We start from the raw sequence: 25,865 nt of genomic DNA, 5'->3' as shown, positions 1-25,865 counted from the left end.
TACTGCTGACACACCACCTGTGCAGTTTAGTTAGATGAGTACAAGATTATGCAGCATTAAATGTGAAGAGTTTGTGTCTTGTGTTCCTATATAACCTTGCTCTAAAGCTGTTTGAGAGTCTGATTTTTATCTATACTTTTCTGCCACAGTTTTTGTGATTAAATAGTATTTTTACCTGGTTGTGTATGACATCCCTCACTGTCAGCCTTGAGAAATGCTAAGCGTAAAGCAAGTGTGCAATAATGAGACGCCAGCAGCATATGGAGGTGCTGTTTGGAAAGCTTTGTCTCCTAATTTAGGTCAGTACTTCAGCGTGCTGTGCTGTTTACAGCACAGCAGTTGTCAGCCTTCCCCATCTAATAGGCGTGTGTGGTTAGCTGATCCCACCTGCAGGCCTGCAGTGTGGCTCTGGCCCTATGCACAGCATGGCGTTATAGAATGGTTTAGTTTGAAGGGGACCTTAAAGATTATCTAGTCCCAAGCTGCTCTGTGGGCAGGGCTGCCCCCCACCAGTTTGGGCTCTCTGGGGCCCCATCCAACTTAGGCCTGAGTGCCTCCAGGGGATGGGCCATCCAAAACTTCTCTGAGCAGCATGTTCCAACATGATGGCTTTAGAGAGGCAGCACAGTTGTGTGGGGTGTTCATGCAGAGTAATAATCAAAGATCCATCTATAGCTGTGACAAAAAAGCTGAGTAAAATAGTCTCTTTCCCCCTGATGGTGGTTTGGGGGAGACCTTACGTTCATCTTAATGCATCCTAGTTGCCTAATGGCAAGTCAGCTTGTATTGTGTGAGAAACTACAGTGCTAAGTGCAAATGTTCTGCTTCCTCTGTACTAAATTCCGGTCTTCTACATCTGTTTCTCCCCTTGTTTTTCCATGATAGAGAATATCTGTGAATTCTAAGTGACTGTTCTGCTGTGTCAGCTGAGTGCAGTGTGTAAGTATGGTGTAAGGAGTTCTGGCACATCTCTTAGGAGAGAAGGAAGGATCTGTATGTCCAGATTTGAAAAACAACCCTCCAGTAATTCTGAGGATTACTTCTGTAGCATCTCACTGGTTTATACCTTTAAAAGGAAATCTGGGTTTGTTTTGAAAATCAGTATGCACAGTAGTTAATGGTGAATGGTCCTATTATATGGAAAATAATGTGAGAAATAAGATTTGTGCCTTCAGTGTACAGACTGCCTTTGTGATCTGAAGTAAGCATGTCCTGTTGTCTTTGTCTTTTCCAGATGTTTCTGACAGTGTACCTCAGTAACAATGAACAGCACTTCACCGAGGTGCCAGTCACCCCTGAGACAACATGCAGAGATGTGGTGGAGCTGTGCAAGGAGCCTGGTGAGAGTGAGTGCCATCTGGCTGAGGTGTGGTGTGGCTCAGGTAGGTTAGACTTCAGCACAGAGACGTGATGGACACAGTCCTCCCCCTAGGGAATTTCTGTCTTATGTTTTTGTTAAACTCTTTATCAGAATTGCTGTATAAAATTACATCCATAGGAAGGTACAGGCATGCAACAAATTATTAAAAGTGGGGAGGAAAAAAGAAAGAGTCAAGCATGCAAATTTTCTTACGCATCTGCAGCTCTTCTCCAGCTCAAACGAGTCTTGGAAGGTTGTAGAGGAGTTGCTTTCCTTCTCTTCCAAGTGGCTTGTGTGGGGTTTTTGAAGTGGTAAGTAGTTCTAAGAAACAGCCTTCTTAAAGCCCTTATCTACTTTCAATTGCTTGAATTGCAAACTTCCTTGTTTGGCTGTTGCCTTTGTCATTCATTAATAGAGTCTGGGAGGGGAGGAATGTTACCAGAAGTAGCCGGAGCTATTTGATACTAGATGGTTCTAAACAAAGGTATATAGTGGGTGAGAGGAATGAGGTGGGACAGGGACAAGATCAAAACTCCATAACCTTCCAGTACTCTGAGACTGGAGAACATGTCAACAAACAGATCAAAAGCTGAAGTATGGCTAACTTTTAGTGGTATAAATGGGAAGCAACTCTTATGTCCTGTGTCCATTTTTTTTTTTCCTGAGATTACTATTTGCAGAGCCTATTCTCATGGTTAGTGACAGTTTATTCTCAGAAGACCAAAGACTCTATTATTTGTTGATAAGGTAAAAATATTGGCGATCATTTGGGAAACTAAATTGTTCCTGCCTTCGTGGACCCTGTCATGTTTACTAATTATATACTACTATGTACAAGCACCAGTGTGTGTGTGTTTGCACACAGTTTCAAATTGTACTTTTAAACAAAAAATGCAGTTATCTTAAATCACATGCTATTAAGTGACTTGGGTACTGGAAGAAGCAAATGCATGTTGTTTTGATAAAAGCATATCCTTCTTTTAAGCATCTGTATACCATCTATTAGCAACCCTTTGCAAAATAATGTTTTCATGTATATTTTGGATTTTGCGAGAGGATTGGGATGCTCTTAATTTTGCTTACATCCAAAACAAAAGAAGGTAAAGTTCACTGTCTTGTTTTCCAAGACACCCCATGGTTTCTATTACAGCAAGCAAGTTAAACTTGATTTTAAAATAAACATGGCACATGCCAACCATCCTTCTGAGGCAGAAACAGAAGATGAATGTTGAAAAATGAGTGCTTGGACTTCAGTTACTAAGATCCTTCTGAGATAGCTTGTCTCTCTTTCCCTTCCTGACGCTTGCTCAGGAATTTAAGCCTCTGTTGTCAGACCATATTAAACATACTTTGAAACATTGCTGCAAGTGAGCTTGAGGCACTCTGCTCCCTGAATGGGGGCAGGCTTACTACTCTCCCTGTCCTCCCAGTTTTGCTTGAAATTTGATGAGTATCAGGGCAAGCTTCTTGATCTTTCTGTTACTGTCAGAATTCTGTTAGATGGCTATCTTGAGTACAGAAAGCAGCCAGAAGTCTATCTGTAAAGGCTGTTTTTTCTTTTTTCCCCTTTTTTTTTCTTCCCACTTCAGGAGATGGAGAATAAAAACTGAGGTCTGATAGTTTGTCTTTAGTTCTTGAGCTTTTCAAATATAGCTTTGTTTTATGTTTGGAGATCCCGTTGACCTTGCTTTTGAAGTCACTGAGTGATACTGAATCCTTGGGTAGAGTGCATCTCTCTTGATAGTTTCAGTTGAAGTACTGCCTTGCTGCTACAAAGCTGTCTCATAAGACTGCTATATTCTTAAGATGGAAATTTGTCAGTCATACTGTTTTTTTTTTTTTTTTAAATGAAGGTTTAGCAGATGAGGAGCTTTTTTAGCTGTCTAGACAAGTAACTGCTAAGAGGCTGCTTTTTCTGTAACAGTGACCTACTTGCTTATTCCGTAAAGCTAATCTCTTTTGACAGTGACTCCAGAAATTTTCCTTCCTAGATTGCTTGAGCACAGCTGCAGTATTTTAAAGAAACCCTTTTATATTGAAAAAAGGCTTTTCATGTGCTGAAAACATTTTAGTAGCTCCTCTTCTTTTCAAACTGAAAACGTTTATTCTTAACACTATCAATTTTGTCCCCGAAATGATTGTTCCATATTGAGACAGTTACTTTGAAAGACTTTCCACTGAAGTGGATGAACTACTGATTTCTTTTTTTCTTTCCTTGTCTAAACAATGAAAGGAAATATCCAACAAAGCCATTGTTGGGACAAACCAAACTGGTGGTGTTTAATTTCAGTCTTTGTCTGCTTACCTCCTTCCTCTTGATGGGTAATACTTCTTGTTCATCTGGCACTGTGTGCAAATGGATCTAACTTGATTGTGAGCCTCAGATATTGTCATAAGATACTGTGATCATGTCCTAACTACATAAAATTGATTACTTACAATGTATTAACTGCATAGCTGCAATCACTTTTAACAGAGGCATAAAGATGTGTGTTAATGTATTTAGAATAACAAAATTAATTGCTTTCCAGTAAAGATTTAAGACAGTAAACAATTCTGATTATATCCAGCCTGTGAGTGCCTAGCTATGAAATGTGTAGAATTTGGAAGAGCAGTAATAAGGAAAAACAAGAGTACTACTAAATAAAGCCAGCAGGCTCAAGCTTCCATTGGGTTTTTGTAATATCAAAAGGCAAAGAGTAAGCGTTAAAATTAGAGACAAGATTGAATCCTGAACTTGAGAGCAGATGCAGGAACAACAATTCAGTTGAACACATGCATTTTTCTTAAACTTCATCTTAATTGTCTGAAAACAAATAGCAGGTTCTGTCTGGAGTCACTTTTCACTTTCTCATAAACTGAAGGGATCCTTGTAGGAATTGGGGGTAAAGAGCCTTTGAGGGCTGGGAATGATAGGTCATTGAGTTATTCTGAGGTACCACAGGAGTGGTGAACAGATCCAGCAGTTCTGTTCCTATGATGGTGAGTTGGTACTGTGATTTGCAAATGCAAAACTAAGGTGCTCCAGCTAAAAGCTCTAAACTGCCTGTTTGTGTTTCCTTGGGCTGTGATGGGACCTTCAGCTTTTCTTTCTGTTTGACTTCTGAAGGGCTCTGTCAGCTTTTCCAAGGAGTTGGCTCACATTCTGAAGCAAGGGGTAGTGCAGAGCTTATGGAAAAAGTAGAAAGGCATTGGGTGAGGGCAAGAGTTAGGTCTGCATGCTGCACCTTGACGATAACAGCATTTGATAGGTGATGGATGAATAGTTTTGTTACATCTCCAAGCTGTGTGGCAATGTGATTGTAAACTGTCTTTTTACCTTTTCAGAACGGCCTATAGCTGATAATGAACGGATGCTGGATATTTTGCAGCGCTTTGGGATGCAGAGAGGTGAAGTTCGTTTCTTTCTTAGGCATGAACGCTCTCCCTGCCGGGAATCAGGTAGGTGTTGGTCATAGCTGCTAAAGTGAGTTTTCTTTAATTCCTCAAGGTTAAGGAAACAACATGCACATATTACACACTACTACTGGTAACCAGTATGGTATTGCAGATCTTTTTGGTCTGACCTTTACTTTCTTATGTGGAGGGAATGCTAATAACAGAAAACTGCACTTGCTACTCACTCTCCTTTTTCATTTTTAGTGAAGACTTTATCTTCCTGTATCTGGTGTGGAAAATATCAAATCTGAATGGAAACATTAGCTTTTCTAGAGCTCAGCATGACCACAGCATCTAAGAGCATTCTGTGCTAAATGTATTAGCCAGAGTTAAATATCTAGAGATGTGTGATTAGTCTCTTAAAGTGCAGAAATTGTGATCTTTTCTGTTGCATTTAGTAACCGAACTGCTGTCTGATGATGCCTTTTATTATGTGAGATTAGTATGTTCCATCTGGATAGTAATTGGCAAAAGGTAGAGTTCATTCAGGTTATAAACAAGAAGTTGTTTCTTCTTTAGTATTGAATGCTATGTCTGAAGAAGTAAGAAAAATCCCAAAATATCTTACCATCTGTGTTATCCTGTATTTCTGTCTAGGGACTGGACCGAGGTCTCAAGATCCAGTCTTAAAAAGAAATGGTGTGAAAGTGTCCAGTGATCGAAGAATGGAGAATGGAGTAAGTTTTTGGTGTATTGGCCAGTGTAGTAAAAACAGGTCTCCCTTCTTCTGAGAAGCTTGTGCAGATTCTACCCTGGAAGCTAAGAGGTGTTTCTGGTGAAATTTCTCAGGACTGCTCTAAAATAGGCACAGGGCTTCTAACAATTATCACTCTTATTTTCAGTTCTTCAACAAGGCCTTATTTTCTTATTTTCAAGTTTTCAACAAGGCCTGTTATTTGCCATGCGTTTGTACCAAGGATCACAGAGAAAGAAAGAAAAATCAGTGTTGCTTTCCCTCCTCTACTCCCATCCAAAAATTTGTCTCCTTTTTCTTCAGTTAACTGATCAATTCTTTCCACGTTCAGTTTGATGTCAGAGTAGTAGCCTGCTTTTAGTTCCAGTTTTCAAGTTGAGACCAGTTAGCGTCTTGGAATTTAATCCATTGTATGTTATTTCTTCTTGCTTCGGAAGATGTAAATATGAATATAGGATTAAATCTAGATTCAGGAAGGATGCAAACAGATAACTAATGTAAAATACTGCTACCTTTGGTTTCCTTCTTTCTTTAAATTTTCTATTTTCTTCAATTTATGTTGAAATACTTTGAATAGCATTGATAAATGTACAACCACTAATCTGCTTTGCCATGAGCTGGGCATTCTGGGCTCAGTCAGTCGAAGCTGATCCATGCTGAGCTTAATTATAAAGGGCTCTGAAGTGTCACTTTAAAATGCCACTGGGATTTTGCTAGAAATATCAATTTTTCAAGAAATTTTAGTTGCACGTGTTGCTGGGTTGGGGTATGCATCCGTACAGACTTCCAAGTAGTTATGTCCTTTAACATAGAAAAGTGTTATTTCTTTCCAATTATTGAATATTCTGTTTTCATCAATTTTAAAGATTTTAATCATAGTTTTCTGCAGTAGCTATATTGAATTGCACACTAGCCAAATTAGAAATTCTAGTATTCTAATGCTTTGGGTTTTCATTGGCAGGTCAGTGCACCAAGGATGGATATGACACTGGCTGAACTTCAGGAAATGGCATCGCGCCAGCAGCAACAAATTGAGGCTCAACAACAAATGCTGGCTAACAAGGTGAGCTTGGAAGAAAACTGTCTACAACTGGGAATGTAGATGGTAGGAGTTATGAGATGGAAGAAGCACTAGGGATTTGTGTGTGTTTTTCTTTTATTTATTTCATCCCTCATCTCTCATAAACAGAGAACTCCCTTTCTTTAGCTGCTGCTTCTTAAATTTGTAAGTCAGCTTATACACATTTCTAGTAGTAAAACACTAAAATAGCACTGGTGATAGCAGTGACCCTATAGCTTACTAAAAGGATAGAGCATATAGTGTTAATGTTGTCATTTATCCTGATGTCTGTGCCAGCCCTCTTTGTGCTCTGTGTGGTGACCAGCTATTCACCGGTTTGATCAGTGAACAATGCTTTTGTCTCTAGACATAATGCTGTCCTGTAATGATATCTTGCTTTCTACTGATAGAGTTCAGTGTGCCTGGCTTCCTGGGGCAGCTGTCTGAAAAAGATTGCCTTCATGTGATGAAGTAACTAGGACAGTGACTTATAAAATGTTTACTGAACAGTACAGGAAAGCTAATGACAGGTGCTGGGTGCTCCTGAATTGTTTAGGAGAAAAAATGTTCTGACACATCTGCAGAATGGTAGCATGGATTTTTTTTGTTTGACTTCAGCATTGTTGTTATGCACTGTTCTTGAAAACACCACTGACAACACTGCTGTTGGCAGAGAGTCTTTATGCATGAGCCCAACCTGAAGAGGGTTTGACTCTGATTGGATTAGTTCCCAAAGCCCTGCAAAGTGTGCTTTGCTGAGGAGGAAGGCTGCTCTGAGGCTTCTGTCTTACTACTCTTCCTTTCTCAGAAGCCCTTCCTCACTTGACTGATTCACTAATAAGTAACAGTAATAGATGTTGGTCTTACAAGGTCTTATAAGCGCTGACACTGTGGTTACCATATACAGAGAGCCCCAAATAGGAAAAATTCATATATTTACTGTAAGGGGAGTCATACAAGACTTAAAAAGTTAAGAGTTTGTCTGCATCCTGTCCATTAGGTAGATGTCTTGCTGCAGTTGGTGGCAGAGTAGCCTTGTGGGTATCCTGATGTACAGTTTATCATCTAAGATGCCTTTCACAGAATCACAGAATTGTAGGGGTTGGAAGGGACCTCCAGAGATCATCGAGTCCAACCCCCCTGCCAAAGCAGGTTCCCTACAGCAGGTCGCACAGGTAGGCATCCAGGCAGGTCTTGAACATCTCCAGAGAAGGAGACTCCACCACCTCCCTGGGCAGCCTGTTCCAGTGCTCCGTCACCTCACTGTGAAGAAGTTCTTGCGCACATTTGTGCAGAACTTCCTATGCTGCAGTTTCCGGCTGTTTCCCCTTGTCCTGTCTCCATTCACCACTGAAAAGAGTCCAGCCTCGCCATTCTGCCCCCCACACCTCAGATATTTATAGACCTGGATCAGGTCCCCTCTCAGTCTTTTCTCAAGGCTGAACAGACCCAGTTCACTCAGCCTTTCTTCATAGGGGAGATGCTCCAGGCCCTTCACCATCTTTGTGGCCCTCCGCTGGACTCTTTCCAAGAGATCCCTGTCTTTTTTGTTCTGGGGAGCCCAGAACTGGACACAGTACTTTCTAGAGGTGTTTGAAAAGCTGTCTTTTATTCTGAAGACACACTGTTCATTGCCTCTTTCCTTCCTTCTGAAATCAAATGCAGTATTAAAAATAGGTTTGGAAGGGAAGAAAACACTTTCTTTTTAGACATGGCTTGTAATACCAGTGGTTGGTTTTTTAGGTGTGGTTTGTTTTTTTTTTTTACATTTCCCTTTATAGAATTGTCTCTAAACTAGTGTATGTATTGCAGGTGTTGCCTGGCTTTCTCTGGAAAACAAGCTCACTTTTTTCCTTTTTCTTTTTTTAGTCAAAATACACAGGAGTCTGTGTTTCTAAATACAATTGTTTGTTTTTGTTTGTTTGTTTGTTTGTTTTAATTTTTATTTTAAGGCATATTTTCCTTTGGAAAAAATGTTGCATTCTAATGTTAGTAGCCACCGGTAGTCATGGCAGTTAGTCTTTGGATGCTTGGGAAGGTCTTAGCAGCTTTCCTACTACTGAAATGACGTATGTTCAGAACTGAAAGCCATATATAATTGCCACTAACTTAAAGGAAGTCTCTGTAGATGATCTAGTGGTTTATTTTAGCTCTGAACTCTGGATATCTGTGTATAGAAACTGATGGTGCACCACCCTACTCTTACAGTCTTGGAGAAGTGAAAGCATCCTCTCCAATTGTCCGTTGCATAAGTGGAACCAAATCACTATAAAAGTTATCCTATATCTTGAGTTGTTCTGTGTTGCGATGTTGACTATTGCCTAGAAAGGGTGAGATTTCAAAGCTTTGCTGGTCTGTGATCACCATTCTTGAGAAGTCCTAATGGAACCAGAGGAAGTAGAAAGAGTGACAGACATGATCTGTAGTTTATGAAATATTTTATATAGAAAGAATGTCTAATTGACATTAAGTCATGCTGAAAAATAATGTGTCATATGATAAAAGAAATAATGATTAGTTCCAGCTAATGAAGAACAAGTAGTCATTAAATGAAATAGGCAAACAGCATGGAACGTGAATGCTAAATTTTTTCTTAAATTAAAAGTCTTTTGAGCAATTTAATGGAAGAAAAATGTACTAGAGACTGCTTGATGTGGATACTGCCTTTGTTTGAGTAGACTCTTGCACTGCATTTTAGTGGTGCCTGTACTGGGGATTACATATATACTGTGGACATTGGGAGGTGCTTGACCTGGTCTCAAAAGCTTTCCTTGATGCTCTGAGAAGTCAGAATGCTCAGCTGAAGTAACTGATGACCAGAGATGTGGTGGCAATTGTATATTAGTTTTAAGATTGTTTCTGTCAGTATTTCACCATTAATTCACTTTAAAAATAAATAAATTCCTTGCCTTGCCTGCAGGAACAGCGCCTGAAATTCCTGAAGCAGCAAGATCAGCGACAGCAACAGCAAGCTGCTGAACAGGAAAAACTGAAGCGATTAAAGGAAATTGCTGAGAATCAGGAAGCCAAACTTAAGAAAGTAAGAGCGTTGAAAGGCCATGTGGAGCAAAAAAGGCTCAGCAATGGGAAGTTAGGTAAGTTGTTGCTTGCAGAAGGTAGCCTGTGCTTTTTCATGGAACACAGTTCTTGGAACTCTGAAATCTGTGGGGATTTCAGTGATTCAGAAGAGGTAGTTGCAGTATTCCAAGAAAAGTTAATCTTAATTTTCACATCTTTTATCTACCAAAAGAATTCCTGAATGACCCAGGGGGAAAAAAAAAGTATTTTCATATTGTATTTCAAAATGTCACAAGTGTATTTCCCTCCAGTTTTAAGCTTACCATTTCTGTTCTTCAATTTCAGCGTAGATTGTTTCCTTACTTGAATACTTTTGTGTACCACAGTCAGTTTTTCTATCCTTTATGTTCATACCTCATGTTTTTAGGCTGTTAGGCTTTCCTTTTGGCCCCAAACAGAACTGTGAGCTGCTTGGCCTGTTACCTGCGTTTCCTCTTAAGAAGGAGGTAACTTAGTGGCTGTATACTTTGAATCAGAAAAATCAGGCTAATGTCTGGCTTTCTACAGTACTAGTTGAGTGTTTGCATCAACTTGCTGAACTGCAGTATTAAATGTTTTGTTTCAGACTTCATGTCTGAAATACATTCTCCTTCCTCTCTTTTCCTTCCTCTGTATCCATATCATGCAGAACTTGTTTCTGTGTGTATTCAATGAAAACATTGCTTATTATTATTAGTTGCCATCTTTTTTTTTTTTTTTTTTTAAGAAAAAAGTATAATGCTGTACAGATGAAAGCAAAAGACTTTCTATGGGAAAAATATGTATTCTGTTCAATATTTATTTTATATAATGCAACTCAGTTTAAAGGAAGAGAAAAGCAGCAAAGTAACATAAAGGAATGACAGCTGAGACTACATAGCATGTGTATCTGCTTCCCTGCACCACCACCAGCAGGTCTGGTCTTGGCACGTGCTTGAACAATTCCCTGTTCTTTAGGTTTTATTCTAAAATACTACAGTTTTGAATAATGAGAACAGCTGTTGATGACCATGTGTGGTAAACCCTAAAAAGGCTTTGTTTAGTGTAACAGATTGAGTGTTTTGTCATTGTTATCTGTCATTCCTCTGACGTAAACTCATGTTTTTTGAGCATCATGCATTTGCCTTGTTTGAGTGAGCATCCTTCTGTGGAAACTTAGCATTATGTGAATTTAGCAGCTCTGCCTGTGTGCTCTGAGCAGACAGACTTTCTGTTGCCTTGCTGCCGAGTTTGCTTGTTCAGCTCCCTCAAGAAAGAGCTGTTTTTCCAGGGGCCACAGGCTTGCAGCAGCCAGCTGATCTGTGCCCCCGCCGTGCTGCCTTGGAAGCAGCCCACGCTGGGCCGTTTCTCAGGGCAGCTATTGTGCTCTCTCGCCCTCTTCAGTGGAGGAGATTGAACAGATGAACAGCCTGTTCCAGCAAAAGCAGCGTGAGCTGGTGCTGGCGGTCTCAAAGGTAGAGGAACTCACCAGGCAACTGGAGATGCTGAAGAACGGCCGGATTGATGGCTACCACGACAACCAGTCGGCTGTAGCTGAGCTCGACCGCCTGTACAAGGAGCTGCAGGTAGTGTGGAGGGTGGGAAGTTGACTGGGTGGCTTTTTGCCTAATTGGGAGGAAACCCCGTGCCCTTGCTCCGAGCAGAGCTCTGCAGTTTCTGAGGGCTGTGAGTGCAGGGCCGGCTGTGTTGAGCTCAAGGTAGAGAAGGGACAGAACACTCAGCCTTGACCTTGAAGGCAGTTTGGAGATGACCCAGTTTTTTTTTTTGTTTTTTTTTTTTTCAGAATATAATCTCAGGAGAATATAGTCTGTTTCAGCATGTAGTTTTGGGAGTCATGCAAGACTTGACTTCTCAGAAAGTTTCTCTCTTCATAGCTGTTTCCTGTCCCCTATCCCCATCCTGAAAGTTAATTTGTTTTGATGTTTTTGTTGTTTTCTTCCTGCTTCCCCCCCCTCGTGAATTTATTCAGCTGAGGAACAAACTGAACCAGGAGCAGAATGCCAAGCTGCAGCAACAGAGGGAGTGTTTGAACAAGCGCAACTCAGAGGTGGCAGTCATGGACAAGCGTGTTAATGAGCTGCGGGAGCGCCTGTGGAAGAAAAAGGCAGCTCTGCAACAGAAAGAGAATGTACCAGTAAGTGGTGGATTCTTCAGTTACAAAAAAAAAAAAAAGCTTTTACTTGTGGCACATATGGACTAAAGTGAAAGCTTGCTCTAGCTTGTTCAGATGCTAGATGTGTAGTTTTTCTCCATTCATGGTGGAAGTCTTGTATTATTAAAGTACTTCTCATGGTACGTTGATGTTAACCTACTTACTGTTTATGAACAAGATGACATCTTACGTTGTAGAATTTTTTTTCAGATATTATTACTGCATCATTTATATTTGCTGAGGCTTCTAAGAAGGCTTCTTTTTTAGTACTTGAATATAATTTTGTATTTGTTTTATATTTTTGACTTCTAGTTCAGACTTTTTGTACAGCATACAGTTAATTACATTTTTTTCTTAATTTTTTTAAGGTTTCTTCTGATGGGAATCTACCCCAGGCAGTGGGTTCTGCTCCAAGCCGAGTGGCAGCAGTTGGTCCTTATATCCAGTCCTCTACTATGCCACGTATTGCTTCCAGACCTGAACTCTTGGTGAAGCCAGCATTTTCAGATGGGACTCAAGCTTTGCAGGCATCTGATGGTCCACTGAAAACACAAACTTTGCCGAACATGCGAGCTGGGAGCAGTTCACAAGCTAAGGTTCCTGCAGGTAATAACTTACAATCAATGTTTATTCTCTAGAACTATTTTATTCTAATTCACCAGCCCTGGCTTTTCTTTGCTTTTTAAATAAAGTATTATTTGAGTTGGAAGTCTTGGAATTATCCTGACCCAGTGAATGTATTTTACAAGCACTGAGGCTGTAGGATTAAATGCGTTTAAAGATGAAGTAATCCTCTTACAGATTAATCTGAGATGTGATACAGCATAGAACATAGGATGATTAATCTTCTGTGTTTTTCTTGTTCTCATAACGTTCTCCTAAATATACAAAAATACTTGCTCAAGTTTTAGTGGCAGTTCTAGCACGCTCATGGCTAACCTGTTGTCTGGCCTGAATAACTAACAAAGTCAAGTTTTCTGATAATGCATTTCTGAAATGACATATGTAAAAGATTAACAAATAATACAAGAAATATTATAAAGGTGGCAATTGATTCTAACATAGAAATAGAAATGAAGTTTTGCTGAAGTTTTGGTGACACAAAAGTGTGGATTGATCTCAGCTGTCCCACTCCTGATGTGGAGCCTGGCACTGAGCGCTGGTGGAGGTTTGCCTGGTTTCTCTTTGGTTCTCTCCTATGAGATACAGTTCAGCTCAGAGAGCAGGAATCAGAAGAAACTTGGAGATGCAAACACCTTTTCTGTTGGCATCTTTCAGAGTTGCTTTTCAACAGGAGATAAAGAAACCCAAATCTCAAAAGGAAAAACAAGCTGTGCTCATAGAACAGTTCTATTCCTTCATCCCTCTCCCCTTTCCAGTGTTGGCTGATGTTTATAAAGTACCAAATTTCTTCTGCTCTATTAGAGGATGGGGAACAGTTTGGTTTGGTTTTATGTAAGTTTAGATCCTAAAATTACTAGGTTGGAATTTTAGCTCTGATCTCTACAAAATCCAAATGTTTGCTGCAGGGGTGTATGGTAGTGTGCTTATTGAACTAAGCTACCATGCCTTCTCTAGCATTTGGGCAAAATGACTGTTTTGCTAGAGAGAGGATATCTGATAATTTCTCCTCTTCTGCTCATCACTAATATTTGAGCTGGATACCACTTACAGTGATAGCTGATGCAACCTATTTCTCTCAGGTTCTATTACAAGTTGTAATCTTATTTTTGAAGCAGACTGAGTATCTACTCCAGTGAACATAAAGATCTACTTTAATGCAATGCCTGTATATGCACTGAACACACAAATGATTTTCTATTGTTACGGGTATCACTACCAGGATTTATTTCTGCTTTAATGCATCACTTTTTTTTTTTTCTTTGGTGCATGATCTTTTCCACCCCCTACTGGGGTGATGATCAACAGTCAGCTGAACATGAGCCAGTAGCATGCCCTGGTTGACAGGACAAGGGAAGTGATTGTCCCCCTGTATGTGGCTCTGGTGAGACTGTACCCTGAGTACTGCATTCACTTTTGGGCCCCTCACTACAAGAATGATTTTGAGTTACCGGAACATGTTCAGAGGAGCAGTGAAGCTGGTGAAAGGACTAGAAAACAAGATGTGTAAGGAGGGGCTGAGGGAATTGGGATTTTTCAATCTAGAGAAAGGGAGCCGGAGGGGAGACCTCATTGCTCTCTGCATCTGCCTGAAAGGAAGTTGTAGTGAAGGTAGCTGTCAGTCTTTTTTCTCAGGGGACAAGTAATAGGACACGAATAAAAGTCCTGAAATTTGCACTCCGGGAGGTTTAGATTTGGTATCAGGAAGGTTTTCTTCATGGAAACAGTGGTGAGCCATTGGAACAAGCTTCCAATGGAGGTGCTAGAATCACCATCCTTGGAGGTATTTAAGAAATAGGTGAGTGAGGCACTGTAGGATATGATTTAGTACTGGACTTGGTAGTTAGATGGATACTTGGACTTGTTCTTCAGGTTGTTTTCCAACTTAAATGATTCTGTGAACTAGAACCTGAAGTGATGGTTTTCCACAGTAGTTATTCTGTGTATGATGCTTGTATACTGTCTGGACCGACTCCTCCTAAAAAAACAAAACTCCAAAAGACTTTACTCTCCAGTAAATAAGTAAATAAAGCAAAATGTAGCTTTAAGCTTTCATTTTCATTTAAACTGTTTCTTTTGTTTTCTCCTAGGTTCTGTGGTACCCAGTTCAAAACCTTCCCCATCTGCTGAGTGGAGTAGCTTAAATACAGACAATCATTTAAGTCAAGGATCTGCCTTGACTTCAGGAAAGGGAGTTGTGGCTGGTGAAGGTCAAGGTAGGCTCTCTGTGCTTGGCTAATCTTAAAATGTGGAGACTCAAGTTAATGACATCTGTTTTCCCTAAACATGCCTCACTTAATAATATGATTGAGAGCACAGAAAGTTAAAGGATATTGCCATATAGGCTGCAGTGCAGCGTTGCAGGGATTTTTTTTTTAAGATACCTTATTTGAGGAGGTGAAGTAGATACTAATGCCTCAGAAATGCTTCCATTTGATTAGCAAGACTGCAGTTGGCATGCCCTTGAGTCCTTACTACAGAAGAAAGGGTACAGAAAAGCATCCCTTGGATACACAGTCTTGAATTTTGCGCAGAACAGGATTCTTACTCCTACAGTTGTCGCCATTTAAAAAAAAAAAAATCTTTCTGTTTAACAACAGCTGAAGGAGATGCTTTTGTACGAGACAAAGAGAAGAAAGTACGTCCGTTCTCAATGTTTGATTCTGTGGATCAGTCTGCTGGGCTGGGTACACTAAGGAAGAACCAGAGCAGCGAAGATCTTTTGCGAGAGGCTCAGGTATGCGTGGAACACAAACTGCTGCGCAGCTCTAAACTTTGCCAAGTTTTCCTACATGGATGGAGATTACTACACAGCTTTACAAGATACACAGCTTTACAAAAAGTGCTATCAGGAAGCTATTGGAAAAGTTGTCTTTGAAAAAAGCTTCTCCTAGGGAGAAAAATTTCTCATGTTTTGATTTATGACATAAAATAACAGTGTTACTTGTGTTAGTGTGCATGTGGGTATTTTTTTCCAAAGGCTGAACGTACAGAGGCTTTTAAAATCATTTACATACCTGTTCCATTGTTCAACTTATCAACATCCTTCACGTGGTTGGTTGCAGCAAGACTTCCCACCTAAATCTTTGCACGAGGGAATGATATGATTGTGTAGGTGTGGAGTAACATAAAATAACTGAGAATGTCAGGTGGTACATTGGAAACAATTTATTTCCATACAGATTCTAATGAGTCCTCTGCTATTTTTAGAGTAATTACTGTGCCCAGTCATCACTTGAAATTTTGAACATGGCTGCCACAGAAGGAATTAAGGAGAACAGGGTCTCCTTAGGTATAACTAAGTTGATAAAATGTTTGGAGAAGTGTCTTCATGTTTCCAACAAGACTGTAAACAGTTTTGCAGAGATAGTACAAGTGCTAGATGCTGTGTTGTCTTTTGGGGATCTTTGGTCCTTCCCAGCAGATTTCTTAATGTGCTTTTTTTTTTTTCTTTCAGACAGCCAATAAAAACGTAACAAAGGTACCACCTCCTGTCCCCACTAAACCAAAACAGATAAACTTGCCTTATTTTGGTCAAGCCAGTCACCAGCAACTTTCTGACCCGAAGTTGGATGGCAACCTACAGAAGTTGCCTTTGGCTGTTGCTTCTGTGGGAAGCAAACAAAAGCCAGTGGCGCAACAGCCCTCCCATCCTCAGCAGATACAGCGGATTTCTGTACCCCCTGTAGGTCCTTCCTCTAGCCAGGACCAAATTCTTTCCTCCTCCAAACAGGAGAGTCCCCCAGCAGCTGCTGTAAGACCTTTTACCCCTCAGCCATCAAAAGAGAACTCACTGCCTCCATTTCGAAAGCCACAAACTGTGGCTGCAAGTTCAATTTATAGTATGTACACACAACAGCAGACACCTGGGAAGAACTTCCAGCAAGCAGTGCAAAGTGCTTTGACAAGGGCACAGACCAGAGCACCACACTTCCCTAGTGGTAAGCTTGTAGCTCTTTACCTCTCTTCTGTTTTCGTAAACCTCAGAGCTATTTTCCCCTTAATCTGTGGGTAGTGGGTACAAAGCTGTTCTTGGGGGGCAGTTCAGCAAGTTAGTGCAGCTGCAAGAATCTCAGGTGGATCTTGCATGTTGTAAATAAACATTATCAAAGAGCATGAAGTACCTGTCTTCCATCTCTACGTTAATGATGACGGTAAACCTGGTTACAAGTTGAATTCTGTTTTGTCGATTCTACTGTTGTGCTTCTCTGCCTTAGGCAGGTGAATGGAGTTGCATGTTCTTGATAGGCTTATCAATCAGGTTTTCACAGTTGTTTCTTCCCTACCATTCTCTGACTCTCTAGTGTATGGCAAACCTGTGATGGCAGGAGCAGGTGTACAGAATCAGCTGCCGCAGACAGAGAACATCTACTCAAACCTGCAAGGCAAACCTGGCAGTCCAGAGCCTGAGATGGAAACGACAGCTTCTGCTCATGAAAGTCACGAAACAGAGCGAATCCCCCGTCCCCTCAGCCCAACCAAGTTGCTGCCTTTTCTGTCCAATCCGTACCGCAACCAAAGTGACGCTGATTTGGAAGCACTACGGAAGAAGTTGTCCAACGCGCCCAGACCACTGAAGAAACGTAGCTCCATTACTGAGCCAGAGGGACCTAACGGCCCCAATATTCAAAAGCTGCTGTATCAGAGGACGACTCTGGCTGCTATGGAGACTATCTCAGCTCCATCGCATCCCTCCAAACAGACAGCATCAGCTGTCAGTCCTGAAAGCCCAGTGGAAATCCCAAATCCTTACGCAAGTGCAGAACCAGAGAAAGAAACTGTTTCTTCTCTGCCTGAACCAACCATTGCTGAGGAAGCAGAAAGCATACCAGCAGATCAGAGCGAAGCTGTTCTTCCCTCCACTGCTTTAGACCCAGTACCTGAAGCGGTATCGGATAGTGATGAGTCCATGCAGCCAAAAATGGAAGAACCGAGCCATGAGGCCCCGCTACCACTGGAAGTATACATGGAGGAGTATCCTCCATACCCACCACCTCCATATCCATCAGGGGAGCCTGAGAGTTTGGGAGAGGACTCATTCAGTATGCGGCCTCCTGAAGTTACAGGGCAGTTCTCCTTACCTCCTGTGAGTATTGGCTAGCCTATAACTTGAGCGCTCTGTGAGTCACCGTAAGCTCTGCTGTAAATCCTGTCTTTCCTATTGTAGACATTAAGTGGATGTAGGAGAACTGTTGTGCAAACAGGCTAAAAGTATCTCTATGGGTATCAGTTTTCAATGACAGTAATGAAAAGCCTCTGTAATCTCTGAAGAGAATGACATGGTGAAGTTTAAATGGAGTTTGATACACAAATAGAACTCTTCTGAGCTTTCTAAACCATTCCTTATAGAAGTCTGCTTGTTATGTCCAAACAATACTTCCTTAAAGAAATTAAACTATTTTTGAGGCAATACATATTTCAGAGCACTTCCCACTTTTGCTCATATGAGATGCAATCCAGGATTAAGGGAATTAGTTTCCACTTGTTTGTTTGTAAGTGCACTGCTTGAAAAGTGAGGGGGAATTTACTCCTTTAGTTTCTGCTTTAGTAACTCATTTGGAGGTAGCTGCTTGCATTTTTTTTTCTACTGAAATGTTTTCTGATTCATTTATTTAGTAACTTTAATTTGACATCAGTTACTTCTCAAGTCAAATGGAGCCCCTTTGGGCTAAGGTTAAGGCCGTCTTGTTTGTTTGGGACATATGTCTGTGTGCGTAATATGGTGTTTTCTCACTGTTCTAGAACAGAAATTTTTAATACTTTTGATTCTTCAAAGAGTTTTTTTCAAATTTATAATGAATAGAATTTTAATAACCATATGATGAAAGAATTTTATTCCTCCATCACTTCAATGCTGAGGAGTTAAAAGCTTTTGCATGCTTTTTTTTTTTTTTTTTTTTAGCCTTGGAATAGTCATTGCAAGTTTTCATGCTTTTGAGACTGTCCTTCCTCCCTTTAGCGAGGAAACTTAAACAGTAGGATTTCCTAATTTGTATAAACTCTGTTCTGGTTGGCTTTGTAATAATTCTGCTATTATGAGAAGAAACCAACCCAACTTCCCAACTTCATATTTAAGATCTGGTTTGTGCTGACTAGGTCTTTCTTTAAAAAGCCTGTGCTTTTGATATACACATAAGTCAGTGGGCAGGAGAGTATTTTCTGGGAATCTCTTATAAAACTTCCATCTTCACATGCTTGCTCTTGCAAAACATGAGTCATTTCTATTCATCTTTGCTTGTACATCTGTTGGGAATTTGCATAGCCTTATGAATGGTGTTTATTGCTGCTGCACAGCCAGCTGGGGAGAGCTCTGATCTAATGCATGCATATTCTCTACAGGAAAGAGTACAAATTAAGCTATAGAAATGCTTGCTTTCCAGTATCACTGGGAGCATCTAAAGCCATTCTACATTTGGTTCTACAGGCTTACCAGAATCATTTTCCTTAACTGTTTCTGTTCCTGTTAACTTCTGCTTAACTTAGCATCTCAACTTAAAACATAACAAAACCCAAAGAGACTCTGTGTTACTTGATACAGTCTTTCCAGTTTCTTGTTTTGTTTAACAGCCCTGAGAGCTAATGCTAAAATAATCTGAAAGCAATTTTTTTTCCCTGATAAAAATCAGGGATCTGAAAGTTTTGGGATTTTGAGGGGTTTGATCAAGGTGTTGTTTGAGTTGAATATAGGAACCTTGCCTGGAATAATGGCAGAGATCTGTTATAAACTGCTGTGTTCATTATGTGGTAGAAGTGGTAGAAAATAGCCTATTTCACATTAAACACTGACTTAATTGTTTGTTTCTGCCGTTGTTCTCAAGTGCATGACTTTGTATTCTTGTTCTTCCAGTAAAAATGTCCTGTAACTGTGCTACCTTCTCACAGGGGAAGAGGACAAATTTGCGTAAGGCCGGCTCTGACAGAATTGCTCATGGAATGAGAGTAAAGTTCAACCCCCTTGCACTGCTTCTGGATTCATCATTGGAGGGGGAGTTTGACCTTGTGCAGAGAATCATTTATGAGGTACGAATCTTAGACTTGTTTGAGTTGGAAAGGACTTTGGAAGTCATCTAGTCTAACTCAAATGCTGCCTTCTAACAGAAAGACTAGCAATCCCAGTTCCAACTGGGCTGTCACAGCTTTTCTGGATGGGGTTGAGAAGCTAAAATAGCAGTGCATAACAGAGATCTGCCCTTGAGAGGATGGAAAGCAGTCCTAGTAGGAAATGGTCACTTGGAGGCTGGTTTGTGTTAAATCCAATCTGGTATTTTGCACCAGAACTGTAAATGTGCAGGAGAGGATTTATCACCCATTTTCTTACAGTACTTTTGCCTCCTATTCAGATAAATTGTGCTTATAGTCAATAGGCAAATCCTTGAAATTTATTATAAAACCTTTTGCTATGTTATCAGTTTACTGCTTCTTTGAACCAGTTTAGCTTCTCAGTGTTAAATGGAGGCTAGAGCTTATATGTGAATCTTCTGGTGAGATGGGTTACTGCTGTAGCTTTCTTCCTGTTGACGATATCCCCCATAGGATTTTGAGCCATAATTCTATTTCAGAAGAGGATTGCTCACTTCTTGTACACAGACATTTATTATAGAGATTCTAAATGGTTCCTTTTTCTGACTGGATAGGTTGAAGATCCAAGCATGCCCAACGATGAAGGGATTACTGCTCTGCACAACGCTGTGTGTGCTGGGCACACAGAAATTGTGAAGTTCCTGGTGCAGTTTGGTGTGAATGTAAATGCTGCAGACAGTGATGGATGGTAAGGCTTTCTTTAAGTTGTACCTTATGGTGCTGTCTGCTAGCCCACTGAGACTAAGTTAGAAAGCCTACCATCTGCACTCTAGGCAAGTAGCAGATAGTGAGTTGCAAATACTTCTTAAAGGATGCTAAGATAGCTTATTGATAGAAGTGTATGGGAAGGTGATTTACTGTTAATTTCATTTGTAACAGAAGTGTCTAATGCCCAAGACTGAAAAAAGATGCTTGTTGTCCCTCAGCAATTATTCCAATTACCTATACTTGTCATCAGATCACGTTTTGAAGTCGCTGTCAATTTTGTAATAGGCTGTGATTTCAGGAGGGTTCCTGAGTGTGGGTTATTCCTTTTTTTTTTTTTTTTTTATTGCTTTCTTATTGCCTTGGTGACCATTCTTAAAATGTTGGTGGATTAACAAAGCATAATGTTACTATAGAGATTCATATGCAGCTTTAGGGCTCGGGCAGCTCTTGGTGGTGTAACCCCTGAACTGTGAAAAGCAATTGCTCTTCCTACCCGAAGCACTTAACTCAGGGTGGCAAGTCCTCAGTGATATACAGTACTGATTGCTGGTGGTCACACATGATGGTTATTTACTCCAAGGAGCCCGTAAGCACTGCTATGAATAATAATTTTCTCATCTTCTTGGCTTACAGGACCCCATTGCACTGTGCAGCATCTTGCAATAATGTGCAGGTGTGCAAGTTCCTGGTGGAGTCAGGTGCAGCTGTATTTGCTATGACCTACAGCGACATGCAGACAGCTGCAGACAAGTGTGAGGAAATGGAGGAAGGCTACACACAGTGTTCCCAGTTCTTATACGGTACGTGATGACAACCATCCTGGGTAACCAGGTCTCCTGTTTCCTTCCAGAGAGGGTTCACATTTTCCCTAGTCTTCCTTTTATTTGTGATGTATTTACAGAAGCTTTTCTGGTTGCCCTTGATGTCTCTAGCCAAATTTAGTTCAGTCTGGGATTTAGCTTTCCTTACCTGATCTCTGCTTGGACAGTTTTTCTGTATTCTCTCAGGCTTCCACCCTCCACAGGCTTCCTCCTAGTGTTTGAGTTTGTCCTTGTTATCCATGCAGACCTCCTCATGTTTTTACCTGGCTTTCTCTGTTGAGATGCATTGCTCCTAAGCTTGCAGAAGGTGATTCTTAAATATCAACTAGCTTTCTTGGGCTCTTCTTCCCTCCAGGGATTTATCTTATGGAATTCTACCAAGCAGACTTGGACCAAAGAGGCCCAAAGCTGCCCTTGAGCTTCACATTCCCTAATGGCCCCCATCTTGTTGGTGAGGTATAGCACCTCTCCTTGAGGGCTTCCCTGTTGCCTGGAGAATGAGGTTATCTTCCATGTATTCCAGGAACTTCCTGCATTGCTTATGCCTTGCTGTGTTGTCCCTCCAACAGATATTGGAGTGGTTGAAGACATAACCAAGAGCAAGCAGGTGTTCCAAGCATAGGTATAAAAGGAGGCTTGTTTTAAAGGTCAAAAACAAAGTGACACAGGCAGAAAGTGGCACCCAGGCAATAAGATGGAAGTGGGAGTCAGCATAAGCAGGTGGAGCGGTCTCCCCACAACAGAAAGGGGATGACTGATGAATTAAGAGTACAAACAGGGGCTTCTTGTTCATCACTTATGTATGGAAAATGTGAACACCAATGTGAAAATCTTGCCTCTTATCAATCACTGCTCTACTCATGTTCCCTTCCTGTTACCTCATGTTATCTGAACATGATGTAAAGAAGAAATCTGCCTGCTGTGTGCAGAGGCTGACTTAGCAATACTGCTAGTTCCCCGGCTGACTTTTGGCAGGCTGGTGACAAAAAGGAGCTACATGTGATTGAAGGCATTAAGATATTTTTCCTGGATTGCTGCTTTGCTCCTGTACAGTATTTCCAACTGTCTTTTTTTTGGTATCTTTTAAATTGAGCTGCTGTATATTTTTCATATTACAGGAGTCCAGGAGAAAATGGGAATAATGAACAAAGGAGTGATTTATGGACTGTGGGATTATGAGGCTCAGAATGATGATGAGCTCTCAATGAAAGAAGGAGACTGCATGACAATCCTGCGCCGGGAGGATGAAGATGAGATTGAGTGGTGGTGGGCACGGCTGAATGACAAGGAAGGCTACGTTCCCCGCAATCTGCTTGGGGTGAGTCTTCATTATTTTTTGGAGTCAGTTTAAAAAAACAAAATGTTATGTGAAATATTCACAACATTCTTCTCACACATCTAAGTTACATGTGGTTTAAAAAGTGTAAAGGCAGGAGTTGAAGTTCTCCATTTATTCCAGAGGAGAGTGAGGTCGCACCCTTTGTTTAGATACCCACTAGATGATATTAATGGGTGCACAGAACACGCATTGCTGCCCTGCTATACATGTCAGATTGTAATACTAACCTTGTCTCATTATGACCTGCTCTCTTCTCATGACCTGCTTGCTAGAAAACTGCAGCAGATGGACACATTAAAAATTCTGTTAAGCTTTTATCTACATATCCAGCATGCCTGCTGCAGGAGATGAGAGCTTCAGCTGATGCTAAAGATTAACTGCTGTGAATTTTAGCTGATTGATGTATGATGCTTGAAAGAGCCTGGTCTTCCTTCCTCATGCAGATAGTGTGTATATTCCTAAGCTGCTAGACTTTACAGAGCTGCTTTATCTAATGCAAAATTAATTTTCATTTCTATATCACTGTCAGGTCACTCCTACCCACAAGGTAATATAAAGTACTGCATAAAGGAAAATTTCTGCTGAGTTTTTCCTCTCCAAATGTAAACATTTCTGAACTGAAAGTAGCCTCAGCCCTGCACAATAAAGTTTTTTTTCCTGCCACATGGTGAACTGGGCATGTATAGCTTCTTCATGAACTTGTGCACAGCCTTGAGCACAGGTGTTCAAAAATAGAGGAGCACCTGTGCTTCTGCAATGAAAAGTACAAGGCAGCACAACTCAGACTAGGGCCCACTCCTCCTTTAGCAGCACAATCCCAACAGAACCTTTGGAATAACTACCCCATTCAGTTGTTCTAGTATCATCACCTGAGTATGCTTTTTGTTGCTTTCAAAAAACAGTTCCTGGATTCTTAATGTTGCAGCTGAAATCCAGGCTAAGCTGTTAAGCCTAGATAAAAATGTTTGGTAGTTCACTATATTAAGTTGTACTTTTATCACAGCTTCTTCATCCTTTTGCAGTTGGGTGCACAGAAGAAAAGCAAGGATGAATTAATCTGCCTCAGTATTCTGCCCTTCTTAGTGACTCAGTAGCTCGCTAAGCTGTGCAAGAGCTCCAAAACTGAATGCAAATGGGATGATACTGTCAAAATACTGACTGCTTAATGCCAAATAAAATCTTTTGAAGACTGACTTCATCTCTGCTGGGGTGAAATCACAGTTATCAGGCTGAGACAAATCTTTTGAGTGAATTTGCTGGTCTTCTATTAATCAATTATTAGCTTATTGAGCTTCATGCTCAGTTAAGAGTAAGAAGAAAGCTAGAGCCTTCCCCTACATGGGGAAGAGAATATCTTTAAGAACTTCACTTGAAAAATAGCAGTATGTAAGGTAGACATGTTACAGCTTAGAGCATGGCGGGTGCATCCTTCCTAATTGAATGAAGTGCATCCTTCTATTTCTGTACATCAGTAGCCATGCTTTGCACAGTAGGAGTTGCTCCAAAGCCCTTTTCAAGTGAGGTCTAAGAGCTTCCCAAAAACTCAGCTCTTCTGTGTACTGCATCAAGTCATATCACATCCATCGTTATGCTATAGCTGAGGCTGGGGAACCTCTGTACCTCCATATGCATACTTAGAACAGGTGAATGGCAGAATGTAGCTGAAGGGCTGTGAGGTGGCAGATACTGATTAACAGCCAGGCATTGGGGTGAATTTAAGTGGCTACTCGCTATCTGCTAATCAATGTGTGGCTTTTACATTTCTGTGGTCCTTTTGCAGCCAGATGTTTCCATATGGCCCAAAGCTGTAGATCTGTAAAGGCTGATGTGCATAAAGAGACTGAAAACGAAACACTTCAGTACCTCTCTATTTCCCTTTATAAAGCAGATTAAAAAAAAAACAAAAAACAAAAAACAAAACAAAAAAAAAAAAAAATGCCTCGCTGAGCACAAAAGTCTCTTGACTTACAAACCATACAGTTCTCTTAGCCCACCCACCTGGGCAGAGCTGGTCTGTGCTTTTCAATGCCTTCCTTTTGTACTGACAAGGTTAGTAATTTTTAAGCTTGTCTAAGGTTGCTGAATTTACTTTTGTTAGTGCTCTGAGTGTTTTCTGTAGGTATGCTTTTCCTACTCAGGATTATATTAGAATTGTATTACCAGAGAGAAATTAAAAAAAAAAAAAAAAAAAAAAAGTAACCTTTTTAAGCACTAAAATTTTAAATTCCATTTCTGTTTTACCCTCAGCTGTACCCAAGGATTAAGCCTAGACAAAGAAGCTTGGCATGAAGTAACAGATGCCAGATTCTTGAAGTACTTGCTAATCGTGGATGACTTGCAAAGAAAAAATTCATTCTGTGTTGGTTCCAGTATCATGAGACTTATTTCAATGACAGTGTAATTTGAAACGATGAAGAATGTGCTTTGAAAACAAATGAAGGATTGATACAATAGCAAATAGAGGAGGGCATTCTACAAGCTGAAATAGCGCTTGCAAGCAAACAGAATTTTTCTGCCTGTGGTGTAAGCAAGCCAAATGTTGAGGTACCTACTTTGATTTCTCCAAGCGTGGCAGAAAAGACTTTCACACTTTTCTGCATTAAGTACAAGAAGCTTTTCAGTGTACCATTGAAGGAGTTGTCATGAGACAGACAACCAGCTTTGTCCCGAGGCTTTTTCCAGATGGGAGAAATTAGAAAAGTACGTGCGCAGAACCCAAATGCTTATCGTTGGGAGAGAACATTTGCTGAAGAAGTGAAATTGAAATGCATCTGAGCAGTGGAAAACATGTGACCAATCCAGTAAGCAATAACTTCTAAAATGCTGTAGCATCTTAGGAATTCTATGTATTCAAAATATTATGTGCTATAACTGACAATGTAGTTTTAGATTCCTCTTTTTGCAAAAAGTCTCATGTATTTATTGCCTTTTTTACTTTTAAAACTAAATGTAGAAACTTTCTGTAGTCCTTGACAACTTACTTGTTTTTACTTGACCGTGATACCATTAAACTTTTGTGTCCTCTTAAGCTTCATCTCTGGGTGCTTTCCTGTAAAGCTTCTATTAGACCATCTGAAAATGTTGCCAAATGACACACTGCTGTTCTACATTATGGTCACATTCAATTACTTTCTCTATTCTTACCCCCCCCACCACCAATTAATTAAAAATTGTCTTTCTGTATTTAAGCTTTACCTGATAGTTGCACACAACCTGTGTTAACCTCAGCTTCTAAGAGATATGTTTAAGAAAAAAAATTTGAGCAGCGTATTTTCCGAATACGAACTGCCAGTGGAAATATTGTTTATAGCTATCAGTTCAGGGACAATCATTTGGTAATCAAAGTTATTTAGTGGAAAGGATCAAATGTTTCCTCAAAGGTAAGGAATTTGTGATGTACCTCTGCCTCACCTTCAGGCTTGTGCTTTCTTACAGGGTAAGTTCTTGCTGCTTTCTCAAAAGGTTTCCCTAAGTAAAAGAAAGTGTAAAAAGGATACAAATTCTCAAGTGGATGAAGTTGTCAGCTGTAGTGAGA

General features: G+C 40.4%; 1 protein-coding gene across 1 annotated transcript in view; it reads left to right on the top strand.

The window, feature by feature from the left end:
- The window catches only part of TP53BP2 (tumor protein p53 binding protein 2), a 41,452-nt gene extending 16,094 nt beyond the window's left edge, over positions 1 to 25,358 (top strand). Inside the window, exons 2-18 of the mRNA XM_042810337.1 lie at positions 1,235 to 1,382; positions 4,688 to 4,801; positions 5,396 to 5,475; positions 6,454 to 6,555; positions 9,473 to 9,647; positions 10,993 to 11,174; positions 11,579 to 11,743; positions 12,130 to 12,367; positions 14,473 to 14,598; positions 14,983 to 15,119; positions 15,840 to 16,323; positions 16,687 to 17,468; positions 19,265 to 19,402; positions 20,017 to 20,150; positions 20,804 to 20,970; positions 22,110 to 22,309; positions 24,578 to 25,358. Coding sequence (XP_042666271.1) covers positions 1,235 to 1,382; positions 4,688 to 4,801; positions 5,396 to 5,475; positions 6,454 to 6,555; positions 9,473 to 9,647; positions 10,993 to 11,174; positions 11,579 to 11,743; positions 12,130 to 12,367; positions 14,473 to 14,598; positions 14,983 to 15,119; positions 15,840 to 16,323; positions 16,687 to 17,468; positions 19,265 to 19,402; positions 20,017 to 20,150; positions 20,804 to 20,970; positions 22,110 to 22,309; positions 24,578 to 24,619 — 3,414 coding nt within the window. The 3' untranslated portion in view covers positions 24,620 to 25,358. The remainder of the gene's footprint in view (positions 1 to 1,234; positions 1,383 to 4,687; positions 4,802 to 5,395; positions 5,476 to 6,453; positions 6,556 to 9,472; positions 9,648 to 10,992; positions 11,175 to 11,578; positions 11,744 to 12,129; positions 12,368 to 14,472; positions 14,599 to 14,982; positions 15,120 to 15,839; positions 16,324 to 16,686; positions 17,469 to 19,264; positions 19,403 to 20,016; positions 20,151 to 20,803; positions 20,971 to 22,109; positions 22,310 to 24,577) is intronic.
- Positions 25,359 to 25,865: the final 507 nt, after the last annotated feature.

Source organism: Centrocercus urophasianus, unplaced genomic scaffold (genome assembly GCF_019232065.1).
Source record: "Centrocercus urophasianus isolate 14NV4802_14NV808 unplaced genomic scaffold, USGS_Curo_1.0 seq_10, whole genome shotgun sequence".
In the NCBI taxonomy this organism is placed as follows: Eukaryota; Metazoa; Chordata; class Aves; order Galliformes; family Phasianidae; genus Centrocercus; species Centrocercus urophasianus.
This window is presented reverse-complemented; position numbering and strand designations above follow the sequence as displayed.